Source organism: Colletotrichum jinshuiense, chromosome 2, assembly GCF_051148585.1.
Source record: "Colletotrichum jinshuiense chromosome 2, complete sequence".
In the NCBI taxonomy this organism is placed as follows: domain Eukaryota; kingdom Fungi; phylum Ascomycota; class Sordariomycetes; order Glomerellales; family Glomerellaceae; genus Colletotrichum; species Colletotrichum jinshuiense.
In genome coordinates, this window is record NC_139309.1 from 559,696 (window position 1) to 573,196 (window position 13,501).

The 13,501-nt window shown below is 52.0% G+C and overlaps 1 protein-coding gene across 1 annotated transcript; it reads right to left on the minus strand.

Moving 5' to 3' along the window:
* Positions 1-310: 310 nt before the first annotated feature.
* Positions 311-5,371, minus strand: EsH8_II_000163 (uncharacterized protein; the record flags this gene model as incomplete). Its single annotated transcript, XM_083263461.1, has 1 exon — positions 311-5,371. The coding sequence occupies one exon, from the start codon at positions 5,369-5,371 to the stop codon at positions 311-313; it is 5,061 nt and encodes a 1,686-aa protein (XP_083120783.1).
* Positions 5,372-13,501: the final 8,130 nt, after the last annotated feature.

Here is a 13,501-nt window from a genome sequence, read left to right on the forward strand (position 1 = left end):
GCCCTTTGCTACCATGTCAAGAGCACAAATAGGATACAGCACAGAAATGGAATAAATATTATCAAAAGGGCGGAGGCAACCTGAGTATATCGCGGTGTCAATTCGATGGTGTCTGAGACGAAAGGTCTAAGGTCTGGAGTGGCTGCTGCCAAGGACCACCGGCTTTCATAATAACATTGAAACCCACCCCCAAGAAGAAGGCAACGTCCTTGTTGCATATGTCCACCATGCCAGTTTATCCGTCCCAAATCCCTTCCCATCCATTCGGTTTGCCATCATCCTGTCCTCCACCTCAATCCATACTCACTCTCTACCAGATGACATCCTCCTTGGTATCCTCCTCAGGGTCCTCCTCAAGGTCCTCGCTAGAGTCGTCATTGCCCAGGGCAGTCTCCGCAGACACAAGAAAACCGGTTGAGCTGGCTCCCAATTCAGTCTTGAGGAAACTGTGCGTTTCCACCTCGCTCTTGAGAGAATTGCGAGCTTCGTGGAGTAGGTGACGGGCGTCCACGCGAGATTCATGCGGTTCATCCATGGCCACAGGGATCTGGCAGTTTTCGATCTCGCCACGAGTGCGGCGGGTGCCCGGGGGAATACGCACGGCGGTGTCCAAGACGATAGAGCTAGGCACGCCTGGCTCGTTCGACTCCACGGTGGTCTTTTGGCGACGACTGACGTCGTAGGTGTCTGAGGAGACGAATCCTCGCGGGCAAAACCGTTCGTGGTGAGCTCCATGGCAGTTCCGGCATCGTCGAGAAGATCTGCATTTATCGGCGGAGTGATTGGGTTGACCGCAGGTCTCGCACATTAAATCCCAGCCTTTCTTGTTGAAGTTGGTATCGCTGACGGTTCCACGTGCAAGATGCCAGTTGAAGTAGCCGATGAGGTGATTATTGACAGTGGCGTCAGCGGCCTTGGCCCTGCCATCCTTGTTGCGTTTCCATTCCTTGACGTTGAGGAGGGTGACCATTGCTCCGCGGGCGCGGGTGGTTGCCACAGCCATGCGCTCTGTCTTGGGAATAAAACCGAGATTGTCCGAGCGGACGGTGTCAAAAATGACAATATCGGCTTCTGCACTCATGGAATCATCTATAGTGCGGAAGGAAACCCTAGACTTGATGTGGTCGTTGGCGACGTAAGATCTCCAGTCGTCGATGTATGCAGCCAGTTGAGCGGTGTATGGCGTGATTATCATGATGGAGCCTTGCTTTGTGACGTCAAAGGTAGACGGGAATCCTCGTCCGAACAGCTTGAAGATAAGTGCAAACGTGTAGTTGCGGTTGGCGGTGTTGACGTAGCTTGTGCCCGACTTTTGCTCGTAGCCTTCACCAATGTTGACCATGTATGAGTTAGTTCTTCCGTGGTCGCAGCGCAGAATGTAATTCATCTCTTTAGTAAAGAGGTCGACAAGTGGTCCAGTAGCGTGGGCGATATTCATGCGGCCATTGTAGATGTTCTTCTTGGCCCATTCAGCGATGCCTCCAATGTTCCGGCGGTTGATGTAGATATGCGTAACCAGGGCGCCAACTTTCTCTGCTCGACGAAGGATTGACATAGTTCGCTGGGGGCCGAAGGTAGCTTTCCACTTTGCGCCAACTTCACCACTGCCCCGAGCGTCGTTGCTGCTCGACATGGGTTTAAACTGTCGGGTGTCACCCATGGCCAAGATGAGGGTGGTGTTGAAACAGGCGAGCGGAATCCAGAACTGGGACTCGGGCATTCGGCCAATCTCGTCAATGACTGTGACATCGGGCGTCCATTTGCCGACGTCATCCTGGGCAAGCTTCTTTGCGCGACCGATTTGTCCCAAGGCGACAGGGGTACCAACAATAACCTCCACTTGAGTGAGGGTGTAGGCTAGCAGTCGATAGCATTCTTCAGTAAACTGCCTTTCCTTTTCATTGTCGCGGTGGCTGAATGCCTTGAGCACCCGGAAATCCTCGAAGTCGGGGTGTGCCTTGGCGATTTCAAGAGCGAACATGACGAGAGAGTCGCGCCGAGCGAGGGGATGATCCTTGCGGGAGGTGATAGTCGCGGCGCGGATGCATCCAGCCACGGCTTTTGCGCTTGTGGAAAGCGATGCCCATTCTTTTGGGTCTATCTCAGGAGCCGAGTCCAGTGGAAGCCGACCGGCTACCGCATTAATCATACGGTGCAACGGGTAGACTCTGACGACGCGACAACTCAGACCAAGCGCCATGTGTAGTTTGTTTGCGGCGTCATCGCAGAGGTCATTGCTGTGTACAGTCCAGAGTGCTCTGAAGGTGTCGTTATTCTTTTTGAGATGTGCGACTGTCTGGATAGCGAATGTAGTTTTACCGGAGCCAGGGCCACCAGAGTACATGATCAGGCCGGCAGGGCACGATTTGAACGCCTCATGCAGCGACTTGTATGCGGGTTCTTGTTGCATGAGAGGGAGTGATGGAAAGCGGTCAATCACTGACGTATGGTAACCGTCCTCGAATCGTGCAGTGTAGTCCCAGAGTTCGGCTTGATGAGAGCCGGCCGGACTCGAGGCCATCATCGAGACTGCCGTCATCTCGAGGCGGGTAGTGGTTTCGTTGGGTTCAAGTAGCATCGTCAGCTCGATAAGAAAATTCGAATGATTGTTGCTTGAAAAGGCTTCGTACACTGGTCCAATCATTGGCGGGGAAGGAAAATTGAAGGCCATCGGGGGGGATGCGTATTTCGCCGGCCATCCTCGTTCGCGAGGGGTTCGAACGATCAGGTAGATACCAGCGGCATCGGCGCCAGCGGGGGCCTTGACACGGACAGCAAACCACTCAAGGGAGGTTGTTGCAGCTGGGACGGAAAGCTCTACATCTGTAAACAGGTTCATCAGTTCAATTTCCAAGTCGGTGTCATCAACTTTGATTGGGAAGAAGGCGGAAAGGTAAGCGCCGGCAGCAATAAGACGAGCGTGATGGTCCTCTATGCTATCGGGGATGTTGTGTTTACTGCGCAGCTCGGGGGTCAATGGTTTGGGCATGGTCGATGCAATTTCCACGACCATCTCCGCGTCGCGTGTTTCGGCGGCTCGTGTTTTCTCTTCCGGAGATGCTTCATGGGCCTCCGCGTCGTGATTGTGCTGTAGGAAAACGGCTTTCTCGATCAAGTAGCGGACTGCACGCAGTGTAGACCCTCGTGGGTTAACTTCATCGACTGGGTGTTGCCGAGGCTCAGGCAAATGAAGACCCAGGACGACCTTGAATGTTTGGCCGATGTCTGGAAGGAACAGGCGTTGCTTATCAGACACGTCTGGGATGACGACAAGATAGCTGCGGATAGTCTCATCGGGGGTGATGCCATAGTCCAACTTATCTGGCACCCACTTTGATGCTACGTCCGGGACGACGAAAGCCTGGAAGGGGAGTTTGGCTAGTTCCGCTGTTGCACTAAGTTCCAATTCCAGCTCCTCGTATGATGACATCTGGAGGGCGAGCATGCGGGAGATATCGTTGTGGAAAACAATGGAAGCCGGATTGGACTGACTGGCCCGAGTATTGTTGAACTGCAGGGTTTTGAAGCCGAGCTGGTTTGGATTGTTGGGGTCGAGAAAGAAGTCCTTTGCCTTCAACCAAAGGTTTCCCGGCGAGGCTTTCATCTCGGCATACGCCACGGCGACGAAGTTCATGTAGCGAGATACAATTTGCTGGTCAGGAGGCATTGTGATAGAGAACTGTCGAGTGGAGGGTCCGGTCGAGATATTCTCCCACCATGCATTGACAAATTCCCCAACAGACGGGTCTCTGTCCGGGACAGAGACTCGGCGGATCCATGCCTTGGAGGTGTCGACGTCCAAGAGGAGGCGAACGGTGTCGCGGATCTGGAAGTTCTTGCCGCCTCGGTTCATGCGCTTAATCTGAGCGGGCGAGTTCTGTTCATGAGATTCAATGCGGGGAGTATCAACCAAGGCGTAGATAGGAATCTCCACGAGTGCTGCAACGTAGCGCTTGTTCCTTGACTGGTAGACGTGTCGGATTCGAATTGTCATCGGGAAGGTCTCTGCGCGCACAACCGTGACAAATGTAGCTGGCCCAATGTCCCTGCCGGCGCCGGCAGTACGCAAGGCCCGGTCAAGGTAACCCATGATGGTGCCATTGGATCCAAGAAGGCATCCGGCTTTGGGGGATTCTGTTCGAGTAGTGCCTGCTCGAGTCACAAATTTTGACTTCCCATTGCTGGTGGACAGAGTGCCAATAAGGGAGGGTGCCGCCGTTTCAAACTTGGTGTGCTCGAATTTTCGGAAGGGTTTGGCGGAAAGCTTTTCATCCTGGTTGGTGGCGTTCTGGTTATCCTGTTGACCACAAATGTTTTCCTTACCATCAGAGTTCTGGTTGAATAGCTGACTCCAGATATCTGTCTGGCTATTGGAGTTCTGGGTGTCCTGTTGACTCGGCGCGGCTGGCTCGGTATTGGAGTTCTGGTTGTCCTGTTGACCCCAAACATCTGGCTGGCCGTTGGAGTTCTGGTTGTCCTGCTGACCCCAGACATCTTTCTGGTCATTGGAGTTCTGACTGTCCTGTTGACCCCAGACATCTGGCTGGCCGTTGGAGTTCTGGGTGTCCTGTTGACCCGACGCGGCTGGCTGGTCATTGGAGTTCTGGGTGTCCTGTTGACCCGACGCGGCTGGCTCGGTGTTGGAGTTCTGGTTGTCCTGTTGACCCCAGACATCTGGCTGGTCATTGGAGTTCTGGGTGTCCTGTTGACCCGACGCGGCTGGCTGGTCATTGGAGTTCTGGGTGTCCTGTTGACCCCAGACATCTGGCTGGTCATTGGAGTTCTGGTTGTCCTGTTGACCCCAGACATCTGGCTGGTCATTGGAGTTCTGGGTGTCCTGTTGACCCGACGCGGCTGGCTGGTCATTGGAGTTCTGGGTGTCCTGTTGACCCCAGACATCTGGCTGGTCATTGGAGTTCTGGTTGTCCTGTTGACCCCAGACATCTGGCTGGTCATTGGAGTTCTGGTTGTCCTGTTGACCCCAAACATCTGGCTGGTCATTGGAGTTCTGGTTGTCCTGTTGACCCCAGACATCTGGCTGGTCATTGGAGTTCTGGTTGTCCTGTTGACCCCAGACATCTGGCTGGCCGTTGGAGTTCTGACTTTCCTGGGCCTGGGTGTCTGTCTGGGTGTCGTTCCAGGCAGTGTCCTCGCCATCATCGTTAGACAAGTCAACCTCTTCCTGTTTTCCATTGCGAGGAAGGGGTTCGTCATCCTTGATATGTTCGAGGGTGATTACCACAGGGGGGGGGAGCTCGTCCGTTCCATCGCTGTGCGTACTGGCATTGTCTTCTTGGTCGGTCGGCTTACAACCCTGAAGCGAGTAGTCGCCTTCCAACGGAAGCGCCATTTCGTTGGCGGAAGTGGCCATGACGAGATTATTGGATTTTTGACAGGAAATCTGAGATGGGTATGAAGGAAAAGACTTGAAGGGTAGAAGGGAAAGACGTGAAGGGTATGAAGGGAAAGGTGTGAAGGTTGTGGGTGGCAAGGTGGAGTGTGGGATTATGATAGCGGGAAGTTGAGAAAATTCAGTCGACGAGTTGTGAGACGCGTCTTGTTTGTTGTTAGGGCAAGAGAATTGGAAAGAGGAAGAAAATAATTATTCTTCGTGGATAGGTGAGAGTGTGTGAGGAAGGAGTCTCGTGAGGAAGGAGGCAGGTACCAAATAAAGTGGATCCAGCGGTGTAAGTGAAAAGGAAGGAACTATCGAGGGGCCAAGCCAATTGACCGAACCTGAAGTCGCCTGCGGCTGACTACTTCAGGCGGAAAATAACGTGTTACCGTAGTAATAGTAATATAGACGTCGTTTTCCTTGATGGCATACCAACATAGTATGCCAATCGTGACCTATATCGTCGAGGTGCGCGCTTTGCGAGTGCGGCGCGGTATTTGAGAACCAGCTGCGGTACGTCTTGTCCGATGGTGTCAGAGGGTTCCCATGTCGGTTGTGAGTAGCCGAGCAATTCGATGAGATAATGCACTACAACCGTGGTCACCGCATGTCCTTCGTTGCCGATGCCAGTCAGATGAGAAGGTTCGCAGCTGTTCGTTCACCAGAAGGAGGTTCTTGGCCAGGTATACCTTCTCGGTCAGCGATGGAGCGGAGTAGGTATCCAGAATGGCGGCGAAAGACTCCCTTGTGGGTAAGAATGACGGCTTGTAAGTAGGAGTAGTTGTCAAGCTCGTAGGGTTGTCCATTCACGACGTTTGCTGTGCGTGTATTGGTACGAACGTAGGAGGGTGTCTGAGCTTTTTGTTTGATACATAACTGGGCTATGGCTTGGTCGATAGTGAGTTTCGGATTTCCTTCAAGTCCTCCTTCAGTTGGCCCTCCACCTGCGGAGCCGGATTTTCTGGGGATGTACCTGTCGTGGCAGGGCCGTAGCCGCAATAGGTGCGACGAATAGGTCAGGTGTGAACTTAGCTATCTTCGAGGCGTTTGGGGATGTAGCTATGTTGGAAGCGTCCGTATTGGATGGAATGACTTAGAAAGGTGTATTCAGCGAGGTGGTCGACTCGTCTGTGGAGAAGTAGCATTTTGAAGAAGGCCTGGACGTCGGTGTTGACATGACTTGGGCCTGTCTGATGCTTTTCGAAGTTTGGTGATAAAGGCACCCTCTCGGAACCTCTCGGTTGGCAAATAATGTCCCGCAACCAGTGATAGCCGTATTCGTTCAACGACGTATTGTCAGAGAAAGTGCAACGAAATCTGCCATGGTATCCATCGAAATTGTCACAACGTTCGGCTTTCGGCTGGGTAGAGTGTTGGCGTGTGAACCAGTCTCTTGTTGTCTTGTGAGGGGCTGGTATCACGTGGGCTTCTGCGGGCTTCCACTTGTCGTCAGTCCTCGAAGTGTGGGCGGTCATCTTTGGATCAAAGCACGGATGCTCAATGCTAGAAATGAAGAGAGTGGTTTGCTCCGGAGGGGCGAGATATAGGGTCCGCCCCCCATTGTCTGTAGTTTGGTCGCGAGGAATTACGGATTCCAAAGGTAGATGTGTTGTGGGCAGCGGAGGTTCTGCGGGCTGTGAAGGTTCTGGGGACGGTGCAGACTCTGAAGAATGAGGCTGAGAGGGCTCATTGGGCTCATCAAATTCTGATGGTCTCGGCTGGGTTATGGGTGAAACAGAGGGTAGCCGAGAAGTGAGAAGTGGGAAGTGAGATAATGAGGACGGGAAGGATTCTTGAGTCGGTGGATCTGGGGTGGCTTCCGGTTTATGAACCTTCGATTGGTTTCTGCAGTGTTGCCAGTGGCAGCTTCTGCACTTGTAGCCATTTGACCTCAGAGGAAGGTTGTGGCTTCAGAGGAACCTGAGGAGGAGGAACCTTGCAGGATAAAAAGGCGAGTTCCGGGCGTAAGGAGACTGTGGAAGAAGTGGAAGGTACCGTCTGAGGTGCTTTCCGTAAGAATACAAGAAGGAATTAACGGCCGCTTTTCAGGTAAGTGCAGTGAGATGGAGAAAGTATCTTCCCTGAGCGCGCTGGGCATCGTAGATCAGAAATTAGAGAAGATGCGTTGCTGGCAGGTACCATTCCGATAAGCGCGATCTCGGCAGATGCTGATTTTTAACTTGCCGCTTGGTCACTCCACAAGATACACTCCTGCTGTATAACTATGAGTTTGGACAGTATGGATTATATGTCACTCAATGCAGCATGTCCTCGTTCCAGCGTAAGTGAACCAAGATGGCGAACCAACGATATCTCATCGATCTACTCACAGCACTAGACATCCCCACTGGTGATGTTGGACCTCGGCTTCACCTTCTTCTTGAGGTCGACTTCTGTCGACGGACCGCTGTGACGAGAATGGAAAGACTTCTCTCTTGCTGTCCACGTCTGGCTTCACAATTCGTCGAGCTTTTCAGTCGTTAGTTGTTTCCTAATAGGGCGGTGAAACGATATTCTTCCCTGGTGTTACTACGGACCGGATGTTCGCTGCTTACTGGCGCATTCCTTCTGAGAGTGTCATCTATAGCACTGACAAAACGACAATCGTTCGGCTCCAATAGGAACGGCTGGCGCAGGCCCTCGCCGAACATATCATCACCGTCAACATCCTGACTGGATCAACCCGGCTGTTGAGCTGGGTTGGTTCGCACTGCGGCTCTAACTTTGCTCGTTTTTTGCCTTCAGGACGGGAATGATCAGTTCTGATGCTACATCTTGGGACTTGGGCACGGGGCGGATCTCCTTGCGCCAGAAGGGTGGTCTGTGCATTCTGACAGGGGCCTCTGAGCCGCTGATCCACTTCCAGCCTTCAGTTTCGACTTCCTCTCGAGATCGAAGCCTTCGAGTGCTCTCGGTTTCTTCTTCTTATGATCAACAAGTATGGAGCTTTCTAGAGAGTTATCTTCAAGTTCGGTCTACGATGGTGCTGTCGGCCTTGGGCCTCGTGTCCTCCGCAAGGATACATAAACCACACTGGGTAACCGGCGAGTTCGAATCTCGTCTCCATCAGCACACATATTTGCTTGTCGTGTGAGATTTCGCTCCCCCCCCCTTTTTCCTTTTACTTTGAGTGTATAAACACTTAGCGGAAACCTCGCGAGCCTGGGCCTCATCCAAACTTGTTTGGGTATTGCTGAATGCCTCGATGTTTTGCTTGCTGAGCTATGCGATGCACCAATGTGTAGAGATACGGGCCATGCCTTCTCTGTCGAGTGAGGTTACAGTGCCCACTAGAAAGTTGTCGGTGTAAAAACCATACCATTTGACCCATTTATGGGTAGGCCTAATATTCTGTCTTTCTGCATTAAGTCGATGTGATCTCTCTTAGATAGATGCGTATTTAGCTGGCCAAGACAGTGGCCACATTGCTCTTTTACCTCCTCAGTAGTACGAATATACTCAATTCCGTCAATAGTCACACACCCTGCTGGCAGCTACCCTGTTGTCGTTGACCAAATTCCGAAAATGCCACCCAGTTGCCGCGTCACTTGAGCGGTGTTTCCAGACTTTCTGGTGGACACTGCACATAAGCAAAGCACATCCCCCGAGCCTACGGCCGCGAATATGAGAGCGTGGCGAAAGCGAGTAATTTCAGCACTGGCGGCCTTAAGATACGGAGGAAGCTGTGTAAAGTACGAATTTGACAGTGAATGAGACTGCAGGAGCTCTGGCACTGGCGCGAGTTCAAATCAAGCCCACCAACATATTGAAGATGTTCGTCTTTGGCTCCGCCTTGCTGCAATATTTCAATGTATCGATTGCAGTGCATTATAGGCCTTTGTACAGGGCGATGTATTGCTGTTAGCAAGCGATTTGATCGTAACGGCAATGATGTACTGGTTCGACATCTCACCATCCCGCTTGCCAGCGGAAGCATGGAGATTTGGCCGATTCCTAGTCACAGCAGGCTGGTGTCAAGTCGCGAGGGGGGATGGAACTGGCAGCCTTCTTGGTTAGAACACTTCTTGCGCATACAGCAATCGGTATGCTCATCACTCACAGTGCACCAGGTGTTAAAAGAATACATCTTCTCATAGCAATGGTAAACCAAGACACATGAGGGTGCGCAGTACTGGAAACGGATCAGTAAGACTTCTCCGGGTGGGCTACAGATCAGTCTATTAATTATCCCACGGGCAAACGTTGATGATGGATTTTGTTGGGCAGGCAGGCAAGGTATGATGGCAGCCATGTAGTAGCTTCGACACATGAGATTACTGCATCCGTAGACCCGCCGGGGTTCCAAATGTAGAATGGTGGAATTAAATGCAAGCAATTGAGAAACAAGTAAGAATTCGAGATGGATACGAAGGTTCATCTCCCTGCTGATGTAATATTAGTGAAGGTGGGACAAATCCTTTGGATGGTGGGACCGTGCGTCGATCGCCCCTGCCGCATGAGTCACCCTTGCAACAAGGGTGGGCTCACCCACACTCACCCACACATTCATCCACACACTCACCCACACTACTTAGATTTCATTATTATCACTCAATTCAACAAATACCACATCTGGTGGAGTGGCCGAGTGGTCCAAGGCGTTGTGTTTAGGAATTCATCTGTTCTTGAACAGGGGAGTCCGTTGTCCGCAATGGGAAACCGCGCGAGTTCGAATCTCGTCTCCATCATCTTTTGTCTTTTGCATCTCAACTCACATGAGACTTCACTTACCTTTTTTCACTTACTTTTGAGGGCATGTATGCTGAGCTGGGTCTGCGCGAGCATGGGTGATTCATACTCGCCTGCTTATTTGCGCATTGCTGAATGCCTTGATGCTTTGCTGGCTGCGAGTGAGATGCGCGGTGTGTGCGGGCCATCAGGTGAGATTACATAAGCATAACATCCTCCCCAGCCCACGCTCTTGGCCACAGTCTCACTATCGGATCTGGTCTACCTATTCATTAAGCCAGAGTCATGTGAAGTTTATTTCTGAATCAGTGGTTGAGATAGGCCAGAGATGGGATAGTTTCCGGTAGCTGCCAGCTACTTATTTCTCCTTGACTGACAAATTGACATCAGCCTTGAATTTCGTTACCAGACTTTCCTGATCACTTAGCGACAAACAGGCCGTCAGATCTGTATGTTTGGTGGCGTTGGACTGCCGGCGACTGGCAATAACCCGAGCCGACAAGGGAAGGATTGACATCTTACTGGTGTCCGAGAAATCGGCCCCGAGTGCCGGGCCCACGCCGCGTGATATGCGGATCCTACCCTGCCGTCACTACTGAAGGCAGACATTGCGGATTACAGCAGCGTTGAAGCCTGCAGCGAAGACTACTGTTTGGTACTGATTCATTGACTCTGACGCAGTAGCAGTGGTGGCTAATGGTACAGTCACCCAATTCGCATTCACCTCAAACCAAATTCACTATCGAGTCACCCTCTTTCGCCGACGAACTAGGCTTTGAGCGCTTCTCAGAATATGCCGAAGATTGATTTTGGCGCCAATCTTGGTGGTCGGTCTGGAGGCTTCAGACCCGATTGAACACACCACCACTTCCCGTACTTGAGCTTAAGGGAAGGCGGAAGCTCGGCCTTCTTGCCAGCTGGGACGCAACAGAGCCGCCCAGAACACGCGACTAACTTTCGGTGGATGATCACCCTGGAAACCTTTCTAGGAACCACTTTCGTGGAGCCCTCCGTGATGCCTATCTCTAGTCGCTCTTTTGATATGAACCCACTGGCTGCTAATACCAGGTTTTTAAGCCTTCCACCGCCGGTCGGGACCAACTTCGATGATGAGCTGCATGGCTAGGACTGAGACGACAGTCACCCCCAGAATGCTACGAATAATCGTCATAGAGAGACCCTCGGCGTCAAAGAATACGCCACTGGCGGAGTTTATACAGGGGTTAGTTGCTAATCTACCCTTTTGAACTAGCACAGTCCGCTAACCCTCATTCATGGCCGTCAAGCCGACGGAAATCAGCTTTATGAGAAGGAGCCACGGGGGCGCTTCGCAGTTTGTAATGCCAATTACCCAGCAAGGGCAGTCTAGAAGAAAAACAAGCAAGAGCATGAATGCAATCGTCTCTGCTTTTCTTCTCGGATGGTTCCAGACAACGACAGTACGAGCCGATGAAGGAGGGACTGTAAGAGGTTACGGTGGCCCTCCCAGACGATCCTCCCAGGCGTTGAGAAACATACAAAGTCAAAACCGTGGAGAAACTTCTCTGCTAACCAAACTGTGCCGCAATCTTTAGCCCGCACAGGTGCCGGCGGTGCTGGCGGCATCATTAATACGCAGAACCAGCCTACGTGGAAGGAAGATCCATACCTTCGACAATACGACGTTGTCTCCAAGAATCAGATTCCCCAACTTACCATTCATAATCCACACACCAACTCACCTTTCCTGTCATAGCAATCTCATCATGACTCGGCCAAACACCATTACAATGGAATCTCCCAAGGTTGGATGCCTGCTCGAAGTCAACGGCACCATCGTTGGTTACAAAACGGGCCATGCGTACTGTCGGCGCAGGCAGCGACGTTACTACACGAATGGAATCTCCCATAGCTGTACCATTCATAATCCACACACCAACTCACCTTTCCTGTCATAGCAATCTCGTCATCTCATCATGACTCGACTAAACACCATTGCAATGGAATCTCCCAAGGTTGGATGCCTGCTCGAAGTCAACAGCACCATTGTTGGTTACACTGACTGGGCCTTGCGTACTGCCGGCGCAGGCAGCGAAGTTACGGTGGCTACTTTCTTCACGGTCGTCCGCACAGAAACCTTCCCAATGACGATCCGAATCCGACATGTCTACCATTTAAGGAACAAGCGCTACGTTAGGCACTTGTGGAGATTCCTAAGTCTGGGTTATCTGCTCGAAGTCAACAGCACCATTGTTGGTTACACAGACTGGGCCTTGCGTACTGCCGGCGCAGGCAGCGAAGTTACGGTGGCTACTTTCTTCACGATCGTCCGCACAGAGACCTTCCCAATGACGATCCGAATCCGTCATATATACGATTCCAAGGACAGGCGTTACGTTGCGGCACTTGTGGAGATTCCTAAGACTGGGTTATCTGCTCGAAGTCAACAGCACCATTGTTGGTTACACAGACTGGGCCTTGCGTGCTGCCGGCGCAGGCAGCGACGTTACGGCGGTTACTTTCTTCACGATCGTCCGCGCAGAGACCTTCCCAATAACGATACGACGCTGTCTCCAAGAATCAGATGGCGAAGACTACAGAAAGCCTGCTAAGCGTATAACCGCCGCTTGGTACATCACTGTCCCAGCCGAAGTTTGTTGTTTATTACGCGAAACTTCTACAACGAGCGTACAAGGACTATAGAGCTTGGCGCCCGCTTGGAAGTTGTCAGAGAGGTCTACTTTCTCAACGTTACCCACAAGACGAAGGAATCGAATACCATCTATGAAGATCACCTGAAGCTGGCGTCCCAAGTGTCTTATTGGACTGCCAAGAGAGCACGCAAGCAGTCCTGGGAGTACGTGATCTGGAAAGACTCCGTCAGAAACGAAGAGAACAGGAAAGCTTTGACAATACGAGCCGACGGAGCCCCAAAGACCTACTTTTGCAAGCACACTTGCTGCTGCTACAGCTACATTGTGGTTGAACTCCTCTTTCGGCACTAGACCTGCAACTTGTGCTGCACCTTCAAGAGGGGCAGGCGGATGAGGATCTACTATAGTATCCCTCCCAGAGAACAATTTCATCAGAACCCACTCCAAACCCCCCCAAACGTCTTCACAGCCGGTACCGCTCGCATCACTATACCGACCAGCGCACTTGTGGTGCTCTCAGACCTCGGACAGCAAGGCTTCAGTGGCCACAAGCCAGTGCCCACCTTCGAGCTTCGTCATCAAGAGGGATCTCGTCTCGCCTGAGATCCGGGTCATCTACTCGCTCAGAGAGGGCCAAGGGCCGAACGCCGTCGCAGCCATCATTACCCTCTTTGAATATCTGAGGCTTTGACCGGTACTTCCTTCATGTCCTTTCCGGCCTACACCGCTGCTGCAGCTCAACGACCTTCAACCCAATTAATGAACCTCGTCTCGCCAAGATCTG